The sequence below is a fragment of the Moschus berezovskii genome, chromosome 7 (assembly GCF_049115385.1).
Source record: "Moschus berezovskii isolate FMDL1 chromosome 7, NW_MosBer_1.0, whole genome shotgun sequence".
Taxonomy (NCBI): Eukaryota; Metazoa; Chordata; class Mammalia; order Artiodactyla; family Moschidae; genus Moschus; species Moschus berezovskii.
The window spans coordinates 16,299,682-16,326,726 of NC_142466.1; the positions used below are offsets into that span (position 1 = coordinate 16,299,682).

General features: G+C 38.3%; 2 protein-coding genes and 1 pseudogene across 4 annotated transcripts in view; 1 reads left to right on the forward strand and 2 right to left on the reverse strand.

Moving 5' to 3' along the window:
- Nucleotides 1-2,162, forward strand: part of PBK (PDZ binding kinase) — a 32,858-nt gene extending 30,696 nt beyond the window's left edge. For all 3 annotated transcript variants that reach the window (XM_055428091.2, XM_055428092.2, XM_055428090.2), the window contains 2 exons: nucleotides 441-620; nucleotides 1,209-2,162. In XM_055428091.2, coding sequence (XP_055284066.2) covers nucleotides 441-620; nucleotides 1,209-1,408 — 380 coding nt within the window. In that variant the 3' untranslated portion in view covers nucleotides 1,409-2,162. The remainder of the gene's footprint in view (nucleotides 1-440; nucleotides 621-1,208) is intronic.
- A 2,921-nt stretch (nucleotides 2,163-5,083) lies between these two features.
- ESCO2 (establishment of sister chromatid cohesion N-acetyltransferase 2) overlaps nucleotides 5,084-27,045 on the reverse strand; it is a 28,283-nt gene continuing 6,321 nt past the window's right edge. The window contains exons 5-11 of the mRNA XM_055427832.2: nucleotides 24,372-24,429; nucleotides 21,138-21,261; nucleotides 19,846-19,977; nucleotides 18,711-18,800; nucleotides 17,878-18,021; nucleotides 9,402-9,577; nucleotides 5,084-6,318 (exon numbers count right to left, since the gene is read on the reverse strand). Coding sequence (XP_055283807.1) covers nucleotides 6,186-6,318; nucleotides 9,402-9,577; nucleotides 17,878-18,021; nucleotides 18,711-18,800; nucleotides 19,846-19,977; nucleotides 21,138-21,261; nucleotides 24,372-24,429 — 857 coding nt within the window. The 3' untranslated portion in view covers nucleotides 5,084-6,185. The remainder of the gene's footprint in view (nucleotides 6,319-9,401; nucleotides 9,578-17,877; nucleotides 18,022-18,710; nucleotides 18,801-19,845; nucleotides 19,978-21,137; nucleotides 21,262-24,371; nucleotides 24,430-27,045) is intronic.
- On the reverse strand, nucleotides 22,869-22,999 carry LOC129557674 (U4 spliceosomal RNA; annotated as a pseudogene).

A 27,045-nucleotide genomic window follows, 5' to 3' on the forward strand; every position in this document is an offset into this window, starting at 1 on the left:
ATTCCACCCGTTCCCTCTTCCGTGATCTAGCAATCCCAGATGCAGGGAAGTGGTCATCTCTCAGCTGAAAGACAGTGTAGTTTGAAAAAGCAAGAAAGGGAGGCACAGAGATTAGGTGATCTGCTCAGGGTCACAGAGTTTGCACAGGTCTTTGAACCCGGGTAAGGCAGTCTGGCTCAAGTCTGTACTCCGGACATCCACAATCTATGTTTATACCCCTTTCTAAGAGAATTGTTTCTCTACACCCTTGCCTACTGACTAGCTTTTTGAATATTTAACAATCCTATAGAGAAAACCTCTTTTTTCATGTTTACTGGCTATATTTATTAACCTTTAAACTACCTGTTAAATAACTTGCTCATTTTTCTTTGGGTTGTTTGCCTTTCTTAGTGGTTTCTGGTGCTTGCCCTTTTGATCAGTTTGCATGTATCTTGTTTCAGTGACTGACCCTGAAGCCTGTTACATTGGCACTGAGCCTTGGAAACCTAAGGAAGCTCTGGAGGAGGATGGTATTATTACTGACAAGGCAGACATATTTGCCTTTGGTCTTACTCTGTGGGAAATGATGACTTTATCTATTCCACACATTAATCTTCCAGATGATGATGATGATGATGAAGGTATAACTACGTATTTTTAACATAAACCCACTCTCTCAGTTTGAACTAAGGAATTATTAATTGGGGCTTCCCTGGTAGCTCAGATGGTAAAGAATCTGCCTGCAAGGTGGGAGACCTGGGTTCTTCCCCGTCCAGGGAAGATCCTCTGGGATCTTCTTAAACTTTAAGAAGGGAATGGCTACCCACTCCAGTATTCTTACCTGGAGAATTCCATGAACAGAGGAGCCTGATGGGCTATAGTTCTTGGGGTTGCAGGGTCAGACACTGGTTTAATCTCATACAAATGAGATGTAGATTGAGAAGGGAGATAAGTTGAGAAAATCCAGAGGAGCAAGAAGTACATTAAAAACTCCTCTTGCCTGAGAAAATGATTGGAAAGCTACCCTAGTAAGGGGATTGGGGTTGCTAACCTTTAAATCCCTGACAATAATTAATCTACACCATGGCAGGACAGTTGAAAGAGACTGACTGTGTAAAATGAAAAGCATATTGGATGATGAATTATTTCAGGACAGTGAGTTTGAGCAGTTGGTAAACTTTTCCATGATTTAAAGTGATTTTAATTGTTTCTAACTCCTTCATGAGCAGATAAAACTTTTGATGAAAGTGACTTTGATGATGACGCATACTATGCAGCTTTGGGAACTAGGCCACCTATTAATATGGAGGAACTGGATGAAACATACCAGAAAGTAATAGAGCTCTTCTCCGTATGCACTAATGAAGATCCTAAAGACCGTCCTTCTGCTGCGCGCATTGTTGAGGCTTTAGAAGTGGATGTCCTGTGATCACCTCATACCCATGACTGCTGGAGCCTCAAGTACAGCTCATGTATATAGCTGTTCTGTTTATCCTGATACATTTATGTAGTTATTATGATGATCCATAATTATTAGATGGAAGTGGCCTGTTTTAGGACCACAGATAGCACCTTATTAACATTTGAACAACTGTTTCTATTATAAAGGTAGTTCATGTATGCTTATGTTAATAAGCATTTGAAATTGTAGAGGGTTTTTTATAAAGTTTAAGAAACTACTAAAAAGTTTGAACTTGTTTATATAGATTTAAAATAGTGCTGTAAAACTTATGTCTAACATTAATTTGGGCTGAGTAACTTACTGATGATCTTTCTCAGATGTTCTCTATTTTAATGGATCTACTGAAATTAGCACTTTGTGTATTACAAAATAAGTCTACATTTGCTTACCTCTTAAAACCTTTTGCTGGCCTTTCTTGGTTGGTGTGCTTGGATATGGCTCACAAGAGGAGTTCCCTGGGTATATCCAGACATTTTTGGTTAAGGCTTGTCTTGTTCCAGAGTTTTGGTTTTTGCTTTAATTTGTTGAATGCATTTTCTGTACTGGTCTTTAATATTTTTATTTACTGATCTACATCTTAAGCATATCACAGTATTGGTGTAAATAAAACTCCAATAGGACAACATCGAATAAAGGACATGTCAGTCACCTGAAGGTGTGTTATCCTATTGTGTACTTCATTGTATTGAGTGTTGTCATTAAACTTACTGAGTGAAAGTTAGCAGGTTGTTTCCTCCTTCTTGGCCTTATTTTGTTAATCTATATAAATGAGAGTGATTTGAATCCTTATTTTCTATCTGTGAGCCACACCTCCCTGGGATTTTTCAGGTATTGAATTGTGCTTGTGAATCTACTGATACATCTGGGGTAAAAACTACTGTGATGTGGGGGATCTTAGATTAAGAACCACTGCACTCTGGGCTTTAAACAGTTCTGGACTTCAACAGGTTCCTGTTAGTATGAGATTGTACAAAGCAATACTATACAGATCATTAATGGCTTATCTTCTGTTAAAACATCATTAAAGTGTCAAGAAAGTCAATGGAAAACTATATAAAAGGCATGATGCTGATGTTGTGCTTATGTTATAGTCTCAAATGCTACATGAGAAAAGGCTGAAAAATTGGTGAGCTAAGAATCTAGGAAAAACTAAGATTCCTTTCCAACAGCAAATGAGCAGAAATTTTAAAACAAAACCTATCATAGAAAATAGAAAACAAACATAATAGTGTCAACAGTGCCAAAAGTTGGGTCTTTGAAAATCTGAAAGATTGATAAGCCCCTGTCAGGTCTCATCTAGAGAGCCAAAAAGACATGTCAAAATGGAAACATCACTACAGATCCTACACATACCCAATCTCATTCATAAACATGTGAAAAATCCCAAACAAACCCAAACTGATAATATAAAAAGGAAAAACTTCATCAAGACCAAGTTGGATCTATTTCAGGAAGGCTAGGTTGGTTTAACATTTAAACAACCATATTAATATAAGAAAAATCAAAGGATGGAATACAAATTTTGATAAAATTCAGTATCTCTTCAAGATGTTTAAAGGAGTCTTAGAAACCTGGGGATAGAAAGGAACTTCTTTAATATAAGAAAAGGTGTCCATATCTAACAAAATCTATAGTAAACATCATTTTACACTAGCTATGGATTGGAAGTGAACATTCCACTGAAAGTCATTTATTGACACCTAATCGCCAATGTGTTTGTATCTGGAAGTGGGGCCTTTGGCAGGTGACTGCAAGAGGGTGAAGCCCTCACAAATGGGATTAGTGCCCCTATAAAAGAGATGTGAAATAAAATTTGTATTTTATGGCAAGACAAAAGTAAACAAAAACAGAATGCTCTCTGTTCTTCGGCTTCCTCTCCGTTCCCCTATGCACTATGTACCTGTATTATGCGTTGACCAAACCTCCCCATCAGCAGAAATACCTGCCGAGACATAAGGATGGCTAACAGGCACATGAAAAGGTGCTCAACATCCCTAATTAGAGAAACTAAAAACTACAATAAGGTATCATCTGTAAGGTATCATACAGTTGAGAATGACTATCATCAAAAATCTACAAATAATGCTCAATAATTACATAAATGCATAAATAATGCATAAGTAATAAATGCATCAATAATCTACAAATAAATGGAGAGGGTATGGACAAAAGGGGGCCCTCCTACAACAGGTGGGAATGTAAATTGGTGCAGCCACTATGGAGAACAGTATGAAGTTCTTTAAAAAAAAATAAAAGATTTACCACCTGACCCAGCAATCTCACGCCTAGGCATACATCCAGAGAGGACAGAAACTACTTAAAGACAAGCACCCTAGTGGTCACTGCAGCACTATTTACAATAGTGAAGACACGGAAGCAACATAAATGTCCATCCAAATGAATGGATAAAGTATATATCATTTTATGGTATATATTCATATGTATGAATATTAGCCATAAAAAATTGAAATAATGCCATTGGCAGCAACATGGATGGACCTAGAGATTATCATACTATGTCAAAGAAGGAAAAATACATCACTTATATGTGGAATCCTAAAAATAAGTGAACTTCTTTAAAAAAACAGAAACAGACTTACACAAAATACAGATTTATAGTTACCAATGGGGAAAGGAAGGGGGATAAATAAATATGGAGTAACAGATACATACTCCTATATATAAAACAGATAATCAACAAGGACTACTATAAAACACAAGGAACTATACTCAATGTCTTATAGTCTATAATGTAAAAGAATCTGAAAAAGAAATATACAACTGAATCACTTTGCTATATACCTGAAACACTGTAAATAAAGTATGTGAAATTTGCTCAGTCGTGTCTGACTCTTTGTGACCCCATTAACTATTCAGTCCATGGAATTCTGCAGGCCAGAACACTGGAATGGGTAGCCTTTCCCTTCTCTAGGGATCTTCCCAACCCAGGAATTGAACCCAGGTCTCCCGCATTGCAGGCGGATTCTTTACCAGCTGAGCCACAAGGGAAAACCAAAATCAAGTATACTTCGGTAAAAGAAATAAAATGGGAAGAAAGATTTAATAAAAAGTAATGACATCAATGTGTAGATTATTTTAGAATTTTTTTCATATACTTTTGTGTGACAAAAATAAAAACTTATTTTGGAAACAAATTTCTAATAAAAATAAAATTACTATTAAAGAAATAAAGTTGTGAGATTAGAAGGGGGAGCTTTCATGCATGCCCTATGAAGACAGCAGAGCCCAACAAGAAGCGGACTTTCTCACCTAGCAACAGCTAAGCCAATGAGAGACGACGGTCACAACTCACTAAGTGCAGGACTGTTTACTATTGCCCTCCCAACTTCCTCTTTCTCTATTTTAAGAGTTCTCTCCATGTTTTTGCATGGTCAACATTGCTGCAGACCCTGAACTGTAATTCTCTGCTGATCCTGAATAAACTCAATTTCGCTAGAAAGATAAGTGGCAGTCTATTTGTTTTAGGTCAACAGCTGCTATAAGCATCTGTGCAGGTGGTTGTGTAGTTTTCAATGATTGTTTTTTTATAAAGAGCATGTACTATTTTTACAACCACAAACTAAAATGAAAATCAGTACATTCAACTAAATAAGAGAATAGAAAAATAATACAGAAAAGAATTTTAATTGATTCATCATAAAAGCATTGAGCAAAATAATGTTAATAAAAGTTTTAAAATATTTCAGACAATTTTTAAACAGCAGTACAGAAACTAGCAAAATGTTTGGAAAATTTACACACATTTTAACACTTTCAGTCTTTTTAGAACCCAAACTTTTAAATTTTAGAACTATTAACTTAAAGGCAAATAAAAGAATGTACAGGAACAGATTCTACAGAGTTACGACCTGGACACTACTTCCCTAGAGTCTTACTGCCAGAGTGAAGCTACATGACTTTTATAATAATAAAAAAAGCTGAATAATTCTTTGTTTTTCAAAGTAAGTATCCATGAATTATATTAGAAAAATGTATCCATATTTAGGTATTTTTACATAAAGTCATCATGTTCTGTGGCCCATCAGCCTAGACATATTTATTAACCTTGGTTCTGTTAGTTTACATTTAAAATCTAACCATATGAATCATCTAATCCAACTGGGTATCCATTTTGTTAGACACCAATCACCAGTAATAAGTTCACTAAAGAAAAGTAGCACAAACACCAAAAATTAGTGAAATGACAATAGTGCAATTACAAAGTTTAATTCTGAATAATGATTTTTAAAATGAAAAAATATTTAGATATAAATTCTGTTCTATACAAACGGACATGGAAATCTTATTCCTTACATCTTTCCCTGGTACAAATTGGGAATTCAGAATACTTTTAACTATACTGAGTTGCTACAGCCAAGTACCTATAAAATGAGAATTTTGTGTGTGAAACCAGGAGTTACTTTTTAAAAATGGGGATGGAAATTTGCCTATCTTTAAATTTTCTGATCAGGCATGAAGTAATTCTGGCCTCAAAGTGTACTTTATAAATAACTGGTCAACTTTCTGTGAAAAACCAATGTTCTGACACAGAAGAGAAATAATTTTCCAGCTATAGCTACAAAGTTTCATAATTAAGGATTCAGAATGCTAGTCAGTATACATTAAAGATTTTTCCTTTCTTTGTATCCCTAGATAATTTCTATTTGTTAAATAGTTTGTATTTTATGATAATAGGCTGTCAGAACTCATTCACACAGTAACTGTTCTAAAGTTGAAATTGGTTTCAACTATTAAAATTGTATACAAGGAAATTAGGTGTGTTGCAGTACTTGGTTGCAAATAACTTGCCATCTGGTGTTGGGTCAGAAAATGCTATTTCATTAGTGCTGAGAAAACAGCCAAACATGAAGCAATTCCTAAAAAAAGAAGAAAAGACAATTTAACAATGGAACCAACTTTAAATTTTGATTAAATATGAGCACAATATTTTAAAGCAATCTAGTTAAAAAAAACTTCAGTCTCTTTGTTTTTCAGTCACTAAGTTGTGTCCAACTTCTTTGCGACCCCATGGACTGTAGCCCTCCATGCTCCTCTGTCCATGGGATTTCCCAGGCAATCCTGGAGTGGGTTCACATTTCCTACTCTAGAGGATCTTCCTGACCCAGGTATCGAACTCCTGTCTCCTGCACTGGCAGGAATGAATTTTTTTTTTAAACCACTGAGTTACCTGGGAAGCCCCTCAATCTTTTCAAATATTCTCAGTTAAAATCATTTTATTAAGTGGTAAAATGACTCAATGTCTTATATTTTAGGGGGTGGAAGTTTAATGGTATCATTTCACAGGTGAGAAAACTAAGGCCCATAAAAAAGTTCTGCTGAGAGGCAGAGAACCATACAAACCATCTAGTTGACTCTAGGTGATCCATGGTAATAATAAGCTACTGAAATGAAATAATACTGCTAACTAAAAGCCACAGATAATTACAAAAAAAATAACACCAACAATTTTAACCAATAACTATCTCTTTTTAACTACATTACACACTCAGAGCTTTAAGAAGGCAAAACCTGATTTTGCCTTTTGACTCCATTTGACTGCATTTTACTACAACTCTCCTTGATCCAGCTCAACTGGGATTAAAAGCAATAAAGTGAAATAGCTGAAAGAATTCAACAAAACTGAGGGATATTCTATGAAATAACTGGCCTTAGTCTTCAAATTCGTCAAAGTCCTAAAGACAAAGAAAAGCTAAGTAACAGGTTAAGGAAGATGAAGACTAAAGAGATATGACTAAGAACAATATGTAATCCTGAAGAAGAAAAAAAATGCTATGAAGGGCATTTGAGACAAATAACAAAATTGAAATATGGACTATACATTAGATATTAAATATCCCAAATTTGGTAACTGAGCTGTTCTTATGTAAGAAAATATACTTGAACATACTGAAGTACCAAGGGGGTAAAGAGGCATATTATATAACTTACTTTAAAATAATTCAGGAGGAGGAAAATAAAAATGAATCTGGACAAAGATATTGAGGGTGTTCTTTTTACTATTCTTCCATATGTGAAATTACTTCAAAATAAAAAAGAACTGGAGTCAATGAGAAGTTAAGATATCAGCTTCAAGTATACTTACTATATAATTGAATAAAACGCGTATTGCTATATTATTAGATCTGTGGCTTTGAGTCCTACCTCTCCTTTTACTAGCTCCATCCGTGTAATCTGTACTAATAATCCTGTCTGAGCCTCAGCTGCTTCTGATGCAAAACAATTAGGAATACTGTTCACTTGTGAGGATTTAAAACATACATTGCCTGAGAGAGGATTAGGCTCCTCATATACAGGAGAGCTGCCAATTATGTTACCTGTATCTCCAACCCAAATGCGTGAGAAGATATGTTCTCAAATGATTGTTTTATATTTCTCCTTTGCAACTTTATTTTTATCACTGCATATAATCTATTGCGTTAGTATTCAAAGTATTACCTACATACCAGCAACATTCAGCATCAGCCAATTGCTTGTCAGAAATGCAGCATCTCAGGCCCACCCCCAATCTACCGAATCACACCTGCACTTGAGCAAGATCCCCAAGCTGTTCACAGGCACTTTCACATTTGAGAAGCACCGGACTACTGCCTGGTAGAACCAGGTTAAAACTGGTATTCTCCATGGCCTTCCCTGGTGGCTCAGATGGTAAAGAGTGTTGCTGCAATATAGGATACCTGGGTTTGATCCCTTCTCCAGGGGTCAGGAAGATCCCCTGGAGAAGGGAATGGCTAACCAACTCCAGTATTCTTGCCTGGAGAATCCCATGGACAGTGGAGTCTGGCGGGCTATAGTCCATGGGGTCGCTGAGAGTCGGACAAAACTGAGTGGGTAACACACACACACACACACACAGTCCATGGGGTCGCTAAGAGTCGGACAAAACTGAGTGGCTCACACACACACACACACACACACACACACACACACACACACACTTAAGAGTCGGACAAAACTGAGTGGCTAACACACACACACACACACACTCTCTCTCTCTCTCCATGGGGTCGCTAAGAGTCGGACAAAACTGAGTGGCACACACACACACACACAGTCCATGGGGTCGCTAAGAGTCGGACAAAACTGAGTGGCTCACACACACACACACACACACACAGTCCATGGGGTCGCTAAGAGTCGGACAAAACTGAGTGGCTAACACACACACACACACACACACAGAGTCCATGGGGTCGCTAAGAGTCGGACAAAACTGAGTGGCTAACACATACACTTACACACACTCCATACCAAATTTATGTATCTCAATAAAAAATAAAGAAAATGGAGGTTATTTCACAATTAACTACAAATAAAAATCTTCATAGACACCAACTTTTCTCAGTGCTCCCCTTTGTAAGGTATGTGTGGGTGAGAGTTCCCTTATATATGTTAGATATCCTAGACTTTTACTAATTAGATAAATGGTTTGTAAATGACTATTCTCTGGGCTGTCTTGCTAATTCACTTTTATGTTTAGTTACATTTGTGTTACAGTAAGTCTCTATTAATCATCTAGTCACAGTTCAATAAACATACAATTTCTACAATTCTTTTTTAAAACCTCTATTTTGTTTTTATAGGTTATATTAAATTAATTTTACATCTGTTGAATCTAATAAAAAGTTGGACTTGTATTTTCCATTTGTTTGCCTTCTTTTTCATTTCCGAGCAATTTATCTTTATCTTATTAATGTGTTGGTCTATAACAAAATCCAGTCTTTGGCTACAGGTAGTTTGAAAAGCACTGGTCGAGAATATTTCACACTTGGAATACTGTGTGCAAAACTGAGTACACTTAGTATTTTTTTTTCTTTTCAGTGTCAGCACTGCCTCAGCCTGACTTTGGTAGTATTTACACAGACCAACATCATTCCCTCTGGCTCATGAGCCAGGAAAGCTTCTGGGAGAGAGCCTGGGTCTAACCAATTTCACTCCTTACCTGAGCGTGTCTACCAGTCGTCGTGCAACGCGCTTTCTTCTTTTCAGTCTGAAGACCCAGATTCTACTTATCCCACACACTGCAGGTTCCGGTATATCTGAACATTGCCAAGCCCTCTGACATTCTTGAGAGCTTGGGGTTTCTGGGCCAGATGGTTCAGACAGGACACGGAAGGCCTGCAATGATGTACAGAGGCATTAGAGCTAATGGTACAGCTGAGTTCACATTTCTTTTTAAATAAAAAGTTCTTTGCTATTTCTTGAATTCTTGTCCAATTATATTCACTTAATGCAAAAAAATGATAGTGGTATTGACATATTCCCACATACTAGTGTATTATACCAAGGTGAAAATTTTATTGATTCAAAAAAATGATAAAATTCAGACTTAATAAAGCACATAAGCTTCTCCCATTCTTTCCATCCTAAAGTGTATATATGATATCCTAAAAAAAATAATAACACTAAAGGTTTTGGCATATAAACTATGAAATTGATATTTTAAGTTTTTTTTAATTCTTATTTTGAAATAATTGTACATTCAGAGGAAGTTGATAAATGGCACAGAGAGGACGTGTATCCTGCACCCTATTTCCCCCAATGGTTGCATCTTCCATAATTGTAGTACAATACCAAAACTGAGAAACTAACATGGCAACAATGTGGGTGGGACAGTTCTGTGACAATTCATCATATCTGAATATTGATTTAACCATCACTACAATCAAAATACAAAGCTACTGCATTATCATGAAGCTCTTCTTCTTGCTACCTCTCTATAATCACACCCATCTTTTCTCCTCCACCATTGCTAAGCTGTGCAACCACAACCTGTTCTGATATTTTGAGGATATCATATAAATGGACTCATACAGCATGTGATCTTTTGAGAATGGCTCTTTTCACTCAGCAATACACTCTTAATAACCTGTCCAAGTTGGTGCATATATCAACAGTTTGTTCCTTTTATTGCCAAATAATATTTCACTGTATGGATACACCACTGTGTTTAATTACTCACTCACTGAAGGACACTTTCGTTGTTTCCAGCTATTGGCTATCACAAATAAAGCTGCTACAAACATTCAGCTACGGGTTTTTGTGTAGACATAAGTTTTCATTTCTGAAATAAATGCCCAGGACTATGATTGCTGAGTCACATGGTAAATGTATAATTAATTTTTTAAGAAACTGCTAAGCTGTTCCCAGAGTGGCTGTAATATTGTACATTCCCTCCAACAATGAATGAAAAAACCTCCTTTCCCTGCACCCACACCAGCATTTGCTATTGTCACTATTTTACACTGTGGCTGTTCTTACGTGTATGTGAAACTTTAACTTCCATCAAGAACACTTTGCTTCTGAAACGAGAACGAATGGAAGAGTACATGTACGAGTCAGTTGTCTATACAGATCTTCCTCAACTTACAGTTACATCCTGATAAACATAGGTTATAAGCTAAAAACACTGTACGTTGAAAAGAAGTGCATTTAATACACCTAACCTGTGAAACCTCATAGTTTAGCCTCGCTTACCTTAAATATATAGCTAAGAATGCTTACATTAGACTACAGTTTGGCAAAATCATCTAACACAAAGCCTAATTTATAATAAAGTGCTGGAACTTCCCTGGTGGTCCACTGTCTGAGACTCTGACCTCCCAAAGTAGGGGGCCAGGGTTGGATCCCTGGTCAGGGAACTAGATCCCACATGCTGCAACTGAGAGTTCACATCCTGCACTAAAGACCCCTCATGCTGCAACTAAGAGCTGGCACAGCCAAATAAATAAATATCAAATTGATAATAAAAGGGAAAAAAAAGCACTGAATATCTCATGTAATTTACTGGATACTGTACTAAAAATGAAAAACAAGATGGCTGTATGTAGAGAATGGTTGTTAGGTATACTGTTTGTTTACCCTTGTGATCGCCTAATAGACTAGAGCTGCCATTCTCTGCTGCCGCCCAGCATCACAAAAGTGCATACGGCTAGCCCAGGAAAATATTAAAACTTGAAGTAGTTTCTGCTGAATGTCTATGGTTTTCACACCACTGCAGAGTTGAAAAGTTGTAAATCAGAGACAATCTGTATTGCCTATTATTACTACATAAACAGTGCACTTAAGATCAAAGAAAGAAAAGGCCAAATTGATTACTTTTAGACCGTAATACAAACTAACTGCTTTTCTTTCTCCACTCATATATATGTATGAGATGAAAGCAGAAAAAAACAAAAAAGGAAAATAAGAAAGAAAGATGGTAGAAATGAAGGCAGAACAGGGAAAAGGGAGGCATCTATAAAAATGAGTAAGACCAATTTATGCTAGCATCATTTCAAGATGTCTTAAAACAGGTAAGTATTTTTAAAAGTACATTTTTAAAAGTACATTTTAAAATGTACACCCGGGGCAGATTCGTGTCAGTGTATGACAAAACCAACCAATATATTAATGTAAGGTAATTTGCCTCCAATAAAATTAAAAAAAAAAAAAAAGTAAAGGGACATAAGTGGGATATTATAAAGTCAGGTTAAAAGAACACATCTGAGCTATAATTCTCCCTAGCTTAAGACCACCCTGTAAGCTCCTTGAAGGGCAAAAACTATTATCTCTATTGGGTTGGCAAACTTTTTCTGTTTGGGGCCAGATTGGCTCTTTCGGCCATGTGGTCTCTGTTGCACCTACTCAACCCTGCCACTGGTGCACAAAGGCAACCACAGATAATTTGAAGAGGAGTGAGCATGGCTCTGGGGCAACAAAACTTTAGTTAGAAAAAGAGGAAGGCCACACTTAGCCCATGGGTTCAGTTCAGTTCAGTTCAGTCGCTCAGTCATGTCCGACTCTCCACGACCCCATGAATCACAGCACGCCAGGCCTCCCTGTCCATCACCAACTCCCGGAGTTCACTCAAACTCATGTCCACAGAGTCGGTGATGCCATCCAGCCATCTCATTCTCCGTCGTCCCCTTCTCCTCCCGCCCCCAACCTTTCCCAGCATCAGAGTCTTTTCCAGTGAGTCAACTCGTCGCATGAGGTGGCCAAAGTATTGCAGTTTCAGCTTTAGCATCAGTCCTTCCAATGAACACCCAGGATCGATCTCCCTTAGAATGGACTGGTTGGATCTCCTTGCAGTATAAGGGACTCTCAAGAGTCTTCTCCAGCACCACAAAAAAAAAAAAAGCATCAATTCTTCGGCGATCAGCTTTCTTCACAGTCCAACTCTCACAGCCATACATGACCACAGGAAAAACAATTGCCTTGACTAGGTGGACCTTTGTTGGCAAAGTAATGTCTCTGCTTTTTAATATATTATCAAGGTTGGTCATAACTTTCCTTCCAAGGAGTAAGCGTCTTTTCATTTCATGGCTGCAATCAGCATCTGCAGTGATTTTGGAGCCCAAAAAATAAAGTCTGACACTGTTTCCACTGTTTTTCCATCTATTTCCCATGAAGTGATGGGACCAGATGCCATGATCTTTGTTTTCTGAATGTTGAGCTTCAAGCCAAACTTTTCACTCTCCTCTTTCACTTTCATCAAGAGGCTTTTGAGTTCCTCTTCACTTTCTGCCATAAGGGTAGTGTCATCTGCATATCTGAGATTATTGATATTTCTCCCAGCAATCTTGATTACAGCTTGTGCTTCTTCCAGCCCAGCGTTCCTCATGATGTACTCTGCATATAAGTTAAATAAGCAAGGTGACAATATACAGCCTTGACGTACTCCTTTTCCTATTTGGAACCAGTCAGTTGTTCCATGTACAGTTCTGACTGTTGCTTCCTGACCTGCATACAGGTTTCTCAAGAGGCAGGTCAGGTGGTCTGAGATGCCCATCTCTTTCAGAATGTTCCACAGTTTATTGTGATCCACACAGTCAAAGGGTTAGCCCATGGGTTACTATTTGCTAACTCCTCTGCCAGAACACTGCTAATTACATGACAAGTAACAACCACCTTCCAGTTTCCTGTTGATGGGTGGGGCTGTATTCCCTCCCTGTTGTTTGACCTGAGACCAAACTATGGTGGAGGTAATGAAGATAACGGCGACCTCCTTTCAAAAGGCCCTAGGCACGCACTGCTGCACTCAGTGCCTCCAAATCTGCAGGAGACTACCACCAACCCATGCCTCTGCCGGAGACTCCTGGACACTTACAGGCAAGTCTGGGTCAGTCTTTTAATGGGGTCACTGCTCCTTTCCCCTGGATCCTGGTGCGTACAAGGTATTGTGCAAACAAGTTTGTTTGCTCAGTCCTGTTTAAGTTCTGTAATCAAATCCCACTGGTCTCCAAAGTCAAAATCCATGGGGCTTCTCATTCCCTTTGCCAGATCCCCAGGTTGGGAAATCTGTTGTGGGTCCTAGAACTTTCTTAACAGTGTGAGAACTTCTTTGGTGTAATTGTTCTGCAGTTTGTGGGGTGTCTGCTCAGTGGCTCTATGGTGGGGTTAATGGCGACCTCCTCCAAGAAGGCTTATGCCACAGGCTATGTGACCCAGGTCTGCTGCATGCAGAGACCCTGCCAATGTGGCAAGCCAGTGCTGACCCGTACCTCCACAGGAGACACTCAAACACTCAAGGGCAGGTCTGGCTCAGTCTCTGTGGGGTCTCTGGATACTGATGCACACAAGGTTTTGTTTGAGCCTTCCAAGCGTCTCCGGTGAGTATGGGGTTTGCTTCAAAACATGATTTCACCCCTTCTACTGTCGTGCTGGGGCTTTTCCTTTGCCCTTGGACATGGGGTATCCTTTTTTGGTGGGATCCAACATTCTCCTGTCAACGGTTGTTCAACAGCGAGTTGGAATTTTGGAGTTCTCGCGGAGAAGATGAGCGCATGTCCTTCTACTTCGCCATCTTTATTAAGCATGGCCCCAACCATCAGAACAAGACCCAGTTTGCCCCACAGTCAGTTTCTCCCATCAGGAAGTTTCCAAAAGTCTCTTATCCTTACCCATCAGAGGGCCGACACACAGAATGAAAACCATAATCACAGAAAACTAATCAAACTGATCACATGGATCACAGCCTTGTCTAACTCAATGAAACTATGAGCTATGCTGTGTAGGGCCACCCAAGATGGACAGGTCATAATGGAGGGTCCTGACAAAACATGGTCCACTGGAGAAGGAAATGGCAAACCACTTCAGTATTCTTGCCTTGAGAACCCCATGAACAGTATTAAAAGGCAAAAAGATACTGAAAGATATGATACTGAACGCCCCAGGTTGGTAGGTGCCCAATATGCTACTGGAGATCAGTGGAGAAATAACTCCAGAAAGAAGGAAGGGATGGAGCCAAAGCAAAAACAACACCCAGTTGTGAATGGGACTGGTGATGGAAGCAGGGTTCGATGCTGTAAAGAGCAATATTACATAGGAACCTGGAATGTTAGGTCCATGAATCAAGGTAAATTGGAAGTGGTCAAACAGGAGATGGCAAGAGTGAACATCAACATTTTAGGAATCAGTGAACTAAAATGGACTGGAATGGGAGAATTTAATTCAGATAACCACTGTATCTACTACTATGGGCAAGAATCCCTTAGAAGAAATGGAGTAGCCCTCATAGTCAACAAAACAGTCTGAAATGCAGTATTTGGGTACAATCTCAAAAACAACAGAATGAACTCTATTGTTTCCGAGGCAAACCATTCAATATCACAGTAATCCAAGTCTATGCCCCAACCAGTAATGCTGAAGAAGCTGAAGTTGAACAGTTCTATGAAGACCTACAAGGCCTTCTAGAACCAAAACCCAAAAAAAATGTCCTTTTCATCATAGGGGACTGGAATGCAAAAGTAGAAAGTCAAGAGATACCTGGAGTAACAGGCAAATTAGGCCTTGGAGTACAAAATGAAGCAGGGCAAAGGCTAACAGAGTTTTGCCAAGAGAAGGCACTGGTCATAGCAAACAACCTCTTCCAACAACACAAGACAAGACTCTACACATGGACATCACCAGATGGCCAACATCGAAATCAGATTGATTATATTCTTTGCAGCCGAAGATGGAGAAGCTCTATACAGTCAGCAAAAAGAAGACCAGGAGCTGACTGTGGCTCAGATCATGTGCTCCTTATTGCCAAATTCAGACCTGAATTGAAAAAAGCAGGGAAAACCACTAGACCATTCAGGTATGACCTAAATCAAATCCCTTATGATTATACAGTGGAAGTGAGAAATAAGATTCAAGGGATTACGTCTGAAAGACAGAGTGCCTGAAGAACTATGGACGGAGGTTTGTGACATTCTATAGGAGGCAGGGATCAAGACCATCCCCAAGAAAAAGAACTGCAAAAAAGCAAAATGGTTGTCTGAGGAGGACTTACAAACAGCTGTGGAAAGAAGAGAAGCAAAAAGCAAAGGAGAAAAGGAAAAATATAAGCATCTGAATGCAGAATTCCAAAGAATAGCAAGGAAAGGTATGAAAGTCTTCCTCAGTGATCAATGTAAAGAAATAGAGGAAAACAACATAATGGGAAAGACTAGAGATCTCTTCAAGAAAATCAGAAATACCACGGGAACACTGCATGCAAAGATGGGCACAATAAAGGACAGAAATGGTATGGACCTAACAGAAGCAGAAGATATTAAGGAGAGGTGGCAAGAATACACAGAACTATTAAAAAACGATCTCATGACCCCAGATAACCACGATGGTGTGATCATTCACCTAGAGCCAGACATCCTGGAATGTGAAGTCAAGTGGGCCTTAGGAAGCTTCACTACGAACAAAGCTAGTGGAGATGGAATCCCAGGTGAGCTATTTCAAATCCTAAAAGATGATGCTGTTAAAGTGCTGCACTCAATATGCCAGCAAATTTGGAAAACTCCACAGTGGCCACAGGACTGGAAAAGGTCAGTTTTCATTCCAATCCCAAAGAAAGGCAATGCCAAAGAATGCTCAAACTATCGCACAATTGTACTCATCTCACAAGCTAGCAAAGTAATGCTCAAAATCCTCCAAGCCAGACTTCAATAGTACATGAACTAAGAACTTCCAGATGTTTAAGGAGATTTGGAAAAGGCAGAGGAGCCAGAGATCAAACTGCCAACATTCACTGGATCACAGAAAAAGCAATAGAGTTCCAGAAAAACATCTACTTCTGCTTTATTGACTATGCCAAAGCCTTTGACTGTGTGGATCACAACAAATTGTGGAAAATTCTTCAAGAGATGGGAATACCAGACCACCTAACCTGTTCCTGAGAAATCTGTATGCAGGTAGAGATGCAACAGTTAGAACCAGACATGGAACAACAGACTGGTTCCAAATTGGTAAAGGAGTATGTCAAGGCTGTATATTGTCACCATGCTTATTTAACTTCTATGTAGAGTACATCATGAGAAATGCCAGGCTGGATGAAGCACAAGCTGCCGGGAGAAATATCAGTAACTTCAGATACAGAGATGAAACCATTCTATGGCAGAAAGCAGGGAAGAATTAAAGAGCCTCTTAATGAAAGTGAAAGAGGAGAGTGAGAAACCAGGGTTAAAACTCAACATTCAGAAAACTAAGATCATGGCCACCAGTCCCATCACTTGATGGCAAAGATATGGGGAAACAATGGAAACAGTGGCAGACTTTTATTTTGGGGGCTCCAAAAATCACTGCAGATGGTGACTGCAGCCATGAAATTAAAAGACGCTTGCTCCTTGGAAGAAAAGTTATGGCCAACCTATTCAGCATATTAAAAAGCAGAGACATTACTTTGCCAATAAAGGTCCATCATAGTCCAAAGCTATGGTTTTTCCAGTAATCATGTATGGATGTGAGAGTTGCACTATATAGAAAGCTGAGTGCAGAAGATTTGATGCTTTTGAACTGTGGTGTTGGAGAAGACTTTTGAGAGTCCCTTAGACTGCAAGGAGATCAAACTATTTTATCCTAAAGAAAATCAGTCCTAAATATTCATTGGAAAGACTGATGTTGAAGCTGAACTCCAATACTTTGGCTACCTGATGGGAAGAACTGACTCATTGGAAAAGACCCTGATACTTGGAAAGATTGAAGGCAGGAGAAAGGGATTACAGAGGATGAGATGGTTGGATGGCATTACTGACTCAATGGACATGAGTTTGAGCAAGCTCTGGGAGTTGGTGATGGACAGGGAAGCCTGGCAGGGAAGCCAGTCCAAGGGGTCGCAAGAAGTTGAACATGACTGAGTGACTGAACCGAACAACCATTTTGCCAATATATTAACCTGCACTAAGCCACATGTTCAATAACTGAGCTTGTTTAAAATACTATACTTATAGTCCAAGTATATCAAAGACTATATGAGTTTAAGACTGACTAATCCTGCTTATATAAGGCAAAATATCAGACATAATAGAAATAAATGACTTCAATTATCTAAATGGTCAAGGATATTTTAGAAGGAAAAAGATCATTAATGGTAGCCTTCTTAAATGCTTGAGACTTCTCCCGACTACTTCATTTTGCTCAAAAGTTACTCCAGTAATTTGTAAGACAGCATACCATACCTGTTTGATGGGCTCTGCAATTAAACACCCAACTACTTTCTTTTCATCAGAGATAAAAAGCAAGGTTTTGGTTTTGTTTGGATATTTGGGAACAACTTGCTGGAAGCCCAATTCATTATCAACAAGTTCCTGGACATCTTCAACCTAATGATGTCAAAAATCGAAAGAGATGAATTTGTTTTTAAAAATATAACAGAATATATATATATATATATATATTTACACACAAAAGTATGCTTATCAGTTTAACCTCTTTTGTCTCTATTTCTTAAGTTTTCACAACCCCCAAATTATTCCACTACTGAGGCATGTTTCTGCCACCTGGGAAACAGGGTTTTAAGAAACTATTTTAAACATCACTTTCAGCACCCTTGAGTGGAACAGGAGTAGGAAGATTCTGTTTCAGCTTTATCCCTTGTTCACTGGGGCGAAATATCCAGCCCAAGAAACAAAGGCAATACCCACCTAAGAATATGACCCTGGAGCTGTTAATTTCTCAGCCTTATAAAGTTTAGTTTATTTTTCACAAATGGAAGATGTAGGCAAGCAATACACTATGGACTCTTAATCTGTTTTCTTTAATGTCTTTTCAACACACCTTTACTTGTTTTGTAATTGTAAGTTTAATTTTGTATGAACTACTTTGAAAGTCATCCTAACACCTATACCAATGTACAGTGATTATCTATAAGCAAAGTTGTTTTATATAATACTTCAATATAGGTCGATTTTTTGGTGGAGAATGGGGAGAGTAGAAGGAAAACAAAGACTGAAAAACTAATATTGTAAAGCAACTATACTTCAATTTAAAAAGAAAAACTAATGTTTCATACCTTTCTGATAGCATAACTCGGGTCACGTGGCAGGACCAACACAATTTTCCCATCCCAAAACTCTGCTACAACACGTTCTTTTTTCCAGCCCTGCGAAAGGGGGGTAAAAATCACATTTTGATCTAAAACGGAAAAAAAAATAATGTGGTCTGGAGAAGACAAAAGATGAACAAATGAATGATATAAAAAAGGTAAAATTCAACTACATGAATGTGGTAAGGGAAATAAAAGATGACTGAAACAAAGCTCCTGTCCTCAAGGGGCTGACATACTGTTGGGAGACACGTAAATAATCTATTATAAAAGAAAGTGAAAGTTGCTCAGTCATGTCTGACTCTAAGACCCCATAGTCCACGGAATTCTCTAGCCAGACTACTGGAGTGGGTAGCCTTTCCTTTCTCCCGGGGATCTTCCCAACTCAGGGATCAAACCCAGGTCTCCTGCATTGCAGGCAGATTCTTTACCAGCTGAGCCACAAGGGAAGCCCATTTTAAAACAAGGCGAAGTCAAATAAGAGCCCCTTGTAGGAATACAGAGGAAAAAACCACGGATTAGGAGTGTGAAAGTGGGGGAGGGGCAGGATAAGAATTTTAATAAATCAGGCTAAAAATATTATGAAGGCATGAACTACAGCAATAAAAACACGAAAAACGGGGATGCATTTGAGTAGCAGGTACAATCATAAAGATAAGGCCAACAACACTCTGTATTTGGAGTAGGAAGTTATTTCATGACGGTGCTTCATGAAGAGCAAAGAAATACCCTGGAGGAGTCAAAGACAGCTGTTTTTCTAAGGTTATCTAGAAAGAAGAAACTGGAGTGAGGAAAGGGGAGACTCCTCAAGTCTTTGAGTTTTCTACCGTGACTGCTCAGCTCTGCTCCAAAAGCTAGAGGTAAAGATGCAGGGTGTTCATTCAACCAAGAGCTTCTCTTATATTAGCACATGAAGTTTGAAATGGCACATCTATTAAAACTAAAATACCATCAGTCTCAAATATTAAACACAGAACAAAATTACAGATGATAAAATATTTCTGGGTATGTAAATCTTTCTATATTTAGGCAAAAGGAATGTCTCTTTTAAAACAGTTTCACTTTTGGAACAAATGGAAACAACCTTTTTTTTAATACTTACTGTATATTTGATTCCCTCCACAAATCGGTGGTGATGCTGAACATGCTGCAGTTCATCCTCAGGGTTGGAAGCAGTGTAGATCATGCCACAGGACTTACACACGGTGGCTCCAAAATGTTTCTGACCTGCATCCTACAATTGGAAGAGGAAAAATAGCCCATCTAAACATATCACAGATAGTTCTACATTTAGTTCATGTAAATTTGTCCCTTCATTCATATTTGTCCTTATTTTTCTTTTATGCTGGTACAGGTGAAACATAAATGAAAGTCTGGATACTTTTTCTCTCTACCCACCAACAAAATAGAACAAGAAGAGCCTAACATGCCATTGTGATAAAAGAAGTGAAACTGCCTCTTTGAATGGACAGCAGAAAAAAAACACACCAAGATTCTTTTGCTGGACCCATAGTCCTAAGAAGGAATAAGATGAAATCATAAATATTGTAGCTAAGATGAAAAATGGAACATCCTTATTAAGCTCTTATAGGAGAGGCCTGAAAAAGCCTTATTTCAAAGAAGCAGGGCAAAATTTCAGGACTTATACATTCATTAGATAGCATTTTTTCCTTAAATGGTTAGGAAAAATTAATTTTAATTAAATATTAAATAAATTAAATTAATATATTAATAAAATTAAAAATTAAATACTAAAATTCTTTTCCCCAAGAGTTGATAAAAATTAAGTATAATACATAGTAGAAGTTCAAGAAAAGCATAGATAAATTAATGAATATAGAGAATTCAGGGATAGTCAATGTCAAGGCTTATTAATTCCTATTCTGTCTCATAAGGCATTGCTTAAGGCTACTGAAAACACCAAATTTTGAACTGTCTATATAGGTGTTTGCAAATTTTTTGCCAAGGGCCAGACAGTAAACATTTTAGGCTTTGCAGGCCACATACATTCTTCTCCTTTTTTCCCCAAACTTTTAAGAATATAAACGCTATTAGCTCAAAGGCCATGGTCCAACTTTGGCCCACAGGTATCATATGCCAAACCCAGGTCTAATTCAGTGTAGCTCTTCTCATTAAGTCTTTTATAGATTGACAATAATCTTCCTGACTCGGAGACAACTCATTCATCAGTATTCTACTAAACTGCCACCACTCCCCAACACCATTTATTCAAAAATATCCTTGTCTAGCTTTAAATGCTGCCACAACAGCAAAGGTAGCATTTACAAACTCAGAACATCTATAACTCCTGGTAACTAGGCTAAGACCACACGTCAGACTTCAGGTTCTATACGTGAGACCCACGTACAGGAGCTTTGTTTTAAATTTACTCACAATGACGAGCTGGTCTTTTGTTTCTTTGTTTGAATCTCTGGTATTAGTACTCTTCTGTACGTTGATTTGTTTCAAGTTAGTAGATGTGGTGGATCCCACAGAAGACTGTTCTTCAACTAGAGATCTTGAAATAGAAAGGTGGTATTATTTAATAATTTTAACACGTTTGATAAATTATAATGAAAACATATGTATATAACATTTGCAGAGGACTTTGCAATTTTTAGTGCTTTCTATCGACAATAACTTGATGAAGTAACAGGGCTAGAAACAATGAGAAGCCTGAGGCCCACTCAGACAGGATCGGTAGTCAACTCAAGGTAAAGTAACTAGGGAAGAATGATGAAAAGACTCAAATTCCCGTCTTCTGACTCCAAGTTCAAAGGATTTCATCTACAGTATCAGATGCATATGGGTTTCCTAGGTGGCTCAGAGGTAAAGGATCCACCTGCTAAGCAGGAGATGCAGGTTTGATCCTTGGGTCAGGAAGATCCTCTGACGAAGGAAATGGCAACCCACTCCAGTATTACCCGGGAAATCCCATGGACAGAGGAGCCTGGAGGCTACAGTTCATGGGGTCACAAAGCATCAGACATGACTTAGTGACTAAACAACAACAACAAATCAGATGCATATACATAGGATTTCTTCATAAGTTGATGTCAGCTTTAAAAATTAATCTTTTCTTGCTTTTTAAATCTTAAGACAATATTTACCCATGCAGGCATAAAGAAATTCATGGAATGCCACAGCAAATAAGTAGATGCTATTACTGGATCTCACAGACCCACAGGAAATTAGTCACCAGCAACCAGCATATTATGATCCAACAACTTTTTACTGGGGCATGGGGGCAGTAAGTGAGCCAATACACACCTAAAGCAGCACCTGCTATTCTCAAATTCTTAGACAAAAAAAGAATTTTGGATAGATGTTGACGCAATATTTTCCCTTAGGAGACAATGCTGGGGGTGGCTTATAGAGGTTGCAAACTGGAACCCATAGGCCAAATCCAGCTAGCAGATATTTTGATTGGCTCACATAGAGTTTGGATTAGCTACAAATATTTTAAAATCTAGAGATTTCACTTAAAAATGTGTATTTCCAATATTGCAAGACACTGGAAGATCATTAGACCTGTTTCATCAAGGAATCTAAGAGCTGGAGCTACTGGCACAGGCTCTTTTAGCTGGGTGTGCTTCTCCAGTTGGCTGCAGTCTCTGTAGGCACTAAGTTTGTAACCCTTGCCTTACAATGAAATGACCTTCTCCCAAGGATCAAAAAAGTAGAAATCTCTACAGAGTAGAGGCAAGGGGGTGGGGGTGGGGGTGAAACAAGTACCCAAAGCAAGAAGTTCAAACAGAAACTCACATTGATAAATAAACTGGAAAAATACCCTATGTAATGCCTTATGTTTACCAAATCTGTCCTCTTATCATCTGACTAGAAAATGGCTTTTATAATGACTTGACAAACCTATGGTGAGAAATGTATTTCACATCATGACCAATACAGATACACAGACATAACTGGGAAAAAAATATTCACTAAATACACTTACTATGTGAGAGATGTATTATTCCATTAAGAAAAAATGCTAGATGTGATGCCCTTAAATTTTTATTGATGTGACAAACTATCAATACTAATAATGCCAATAATATAAAAAACATTTGTCTAGGTCACTGACTCCTCTATACCTTATACAACCTTTCCTAAGTAACTCAGCACTTCCCATCCTTGCAGACATTTTTACTTCTAGCATAGCAATGTTAACACTTTATTATACACATTTATTTAATTAGCAATAATCACGCCTCGGATAAACCTCATTGGCTACGATACTGCCACTGCGCAAAGCTTATACACATTTATTTAAATGTCAGTCCTCTTCTAACCATGACTTCCTTGACAGCAGAGCCATGTTGTACTTATCTTTACGTCTCTAAAATTCAGTGTAATTCAATACCACACAGTAGTCTATAAATGTTTGCCAAACGTAAGAGGACAAACCCAGACAACCTGTGATCTACCTAAAGTAAAAGTCAGATTAAACCACAGGAAACTGATGATATCTGACTTTTTGGGTCCTACCTAATGAGCAAATTTCAAATGATTCAACCAACAGTCTCCTAACATCTCCCTATGTGAGGTTAGTTTACACAGTTAGCTAATTGTGATAGGGTTTGAGCCTCAATAAATAGAAGACAGATGAGAAAAGGGAAAGGTGAAAGAAATTAGGAATATGGTCTTTGCAGGGGAAAAACTACCCACCTGACCAATCTCCAGGACAATTTAGGGTGAGATGCTCTAAGAGCAGGAAAACTTTACTAGGAAGTACCCTGCTCAATATCTTCAGATATTTATCATCAGACAGGGAAAAAAGAAACAAAGCTGCTTAGTGAGCAGCTCCCTAGAGAAGGAAATGGCAACCCACTCCAGGATTCTTATCTGGAGAATCCCATGGACAGAGGGGCCTGGTAGGCTATAGCTCTTATGGTCACAAAGAGTCAGACACGACTGAAGTGACTTAACACACTGCCTAGTGAGATGTTCAAACTGTAAGAAATTTCATTCTCAGAGCTTTTTTCCGTATATTCATAAGCACCCATGCCTCCCCCAGTTCCAGTTTTAGTTTTGAGCAGGATAGTATGTAGCTTCAGCTGGAAATTATAACAGCATTGAGTTGCTGCAAGATACTTACTCCTCTGGCCAGTCTCCTCATCTGTAAAATGCGGTAATAATGGTATCCACACCATGAGATGCCAAGTGCCCATTAAACACGAACTATTATCAGTATGTTATCACACAGAGGAGGCAATATAGCCTAATGGGCTTTGATTAAATATGGATTCTAGTCCTGGCTTTGTCATCTAAGAGCTGTGCAACTGTGGCTGAATTACAAAGTTTTCTCCACTGAAAATAGTAATAACAATATCAAGCTTCTGGGTTGTTGTGGGGATAAGTAAAATAGTGAATATAAATTATTATGGGTCAGGCATTACACAAAAATTGAAGAAATTACTGTTATTCCAGCCCATAAAGGTCTTTTCCTTCTCTTAATTCTTCAAGTTCTTATGAAGTTTCTATGAGAGGGTCTGATTTCATCTCCTATTCTAAATATGTCAATGGGGAAGAGAAAAATGCTCTCCAAAGTAAATAGTATAAGAAAAAAAGAGAGACCCAATGGACTCATAATTAAACCTTGAACATTAAAATAAGAGCAACCCTTACCTTTTTGTGTTGACTGAAGACATAGTGAAGATGGGATAGACAATGGATTCAGGAGAAACTGGTAAGGGAAAAAAGTGAAAAATAATTTGTATCACAGAATAAACTTAAAGCTTTAAAGCATAAGATTTTAAAGATTAATAAAACAAAAATACTCACAATACTTGATTTCAAGACTTAACAGCAATTAAGACAGTATGGTACTGACAAACAGATCAATGGCACAAAATAGAGCCCCAAAACACCCACCACCCATGCACATAGAGTCAACTGATTTTTAACCAAGAGGCAAAAGTTAATTCAATGGCAAAAAGATGGCCATCAAATTATGCTGGAACAAGTTGACATCCATACCCAAAAAAATGACAACACTCACATAAAAATTAACTCAAAATGGATCACAAATCTAAATGCAAAATGTAAAACTATAAAACTTCTAGAGGAAAATTCCACATGATCCTGGGTTTGATAATGTTTTTATGTACATAACCAAAACTACTCCAGTAGCAATAAGCACATCAAATCCAGAACCTGGTTTCCAAATAATATTCTCCAATAGAAGAGACCATGGTTCGTTGGAGAAATGGTTGAGTCTAGGACTAGGTTAGGGAAAATGCAAGATGAGCCTATAGCCTTTTGTAGTGCCAGAAAGTAATAAGGAAGTGCTCAAAAAGCAAAAGAAGGGGACATGTCAAAGAGAACTGACCCAATGGTCAAAGCTGGAACAATATGAACGACAGAATAAACCATGAAGTATTAGATTTTAACCCCAAATATAAAATATTCATGAGTGTATACTGGTGAATATTCAGGAGTCTATTTATTTATTTAAAAATTGAGTAAATAAATGGGAAAGAAGAGATAACTCTTCCTAACAGAAGGATTCCAAATAATATATGTGAAAATTTCCCTCTCCAGGAGATGAAGCTTAATCCCCATCTCTCCCTGAAAGGGTAGGCTAGACTTAATGACTTACTTCCAAAGAACAGAGTTTGGCAAAGGAAAAAGTACAACTTTTTACAGTGGAGAAATTGGGCAAACCTGACCAACCAAGTGATAGAGGTTAAGTTAACATCATCTATAATGTCATGTGGACATCGCACCCAAAGTGGTGAGAATGGCATTCACCTCATTCTTCCTCCAAACCTATAACCTTGGTCTAACAATGAGAAAAACATCAGACAAACCCAGGTGCAGGAACATCCTATAAGATATCTGGCCAGTACTCCTCAAGAATGTCAAGGTCATGAAAACAAAGAAAAGACTGAGAAAATGTCACAGACAAGAGGAGACTATGGAGACCCGGCAACTAAATACAATGTGATCCCTAGGCTGGGTCCTACAAGAAAAAGGGGATGTTAATGAAAAAATTAGTCAGTTCCAGATACAGCCTAGAGCTTATTTAATAATACACCAGTGATTAGTTTCTTAGTTTTGACAGAAGTATAATAGTAGTATAAGATGGTAACACCACCTTACCTGTCTCTGAGAAACCTGTATACAGGTCAGGAAGCAACAGTTAGAACAGGACATAGAACAAAGGACTCGTTCAAAATTGGGAAAGGAGTATGACAAGGCTGTGTATTGTCACACTACTTATTTAACTTCTATGTAGAGTACATCATGTAAAATGCTGGGCTGGATGAATCACAAGCTGGAATCAAGACTGCCAGGAGAAATATCAACAACCTCAGATATGCAGATGATACCACTCCAATGGAAGAAAGTGTAGAGGAACAAACGAGCCTCTTGATGAGGGTCAAAGAGGAGAGTGAAAACACTGGCTTAACACTCAACATTAAAAAACTAAGATCATGGCATCTGGTCCCATCACCTCATGGCAAATAAAAGAGGAAAAAGTGGAAGCAGTGACAGATGTTATTTTCTTGGTCTCCAAAATCACTACAGATGGTGACTGCATCCATGAAATTAAAAGACACTTGCTCCTTGGAAGGAAAGCTATGACAAAACTAGATAGTGAATTAAAAAGCAGAGACATCACTTGGCCAACAAAGGTTTGTATGGTTAAAAATATTGTTTTTCCAGTAGTCATGTATGAATGTGAGAGATGGACCATAAAGAAGGCTGAGCACTGAAGAACTGATGCTTTCAAAGACTCTTGAGAGTCCCTATGATTGCAAAGGGATCAAGCCAGTCAATCCTAAAGTAAATCAACCCTGAATATTCATTGGAAGGACTGATGCCAAAGCTCCAATACTTTGGCCACCTGATGCAAAGAACAGACTCATTGGAAAATAAGACCCTGGTGCTGGGAAAGATTTAGGACAGGAGAAGGGGAGACAGAGGATGAGATGGTTGGATGGCATCAGTGACTCAACGGACATGAGTTTGAGCAAACTCCAGGAGACAGTGAAAGAAAAGGAAGCCTGGAGTGCTGCAGTCTATGGGGTCCCAAAAGAGTTGGACATGACTTAGTGACTGAACAACAACAATAGGGTAAATGGGGTAAGACAGGTACTCTTTGTACGATCCTTACAACTTCTCTGTAAATCTAAAATTACTACAAAATGAAAAGCTTATTTAAAAAAGAAAAGAAGTGGGAGTTCCCTGGTGGTCCAGTGGTTACAATTCAGTGCTTTCATTGCCATGGCCTGGGTTCATTCCCTGGGTCGAACCTCTTACTTGAGAGATCTCTTCCCTAGATCAGAGTTAATCA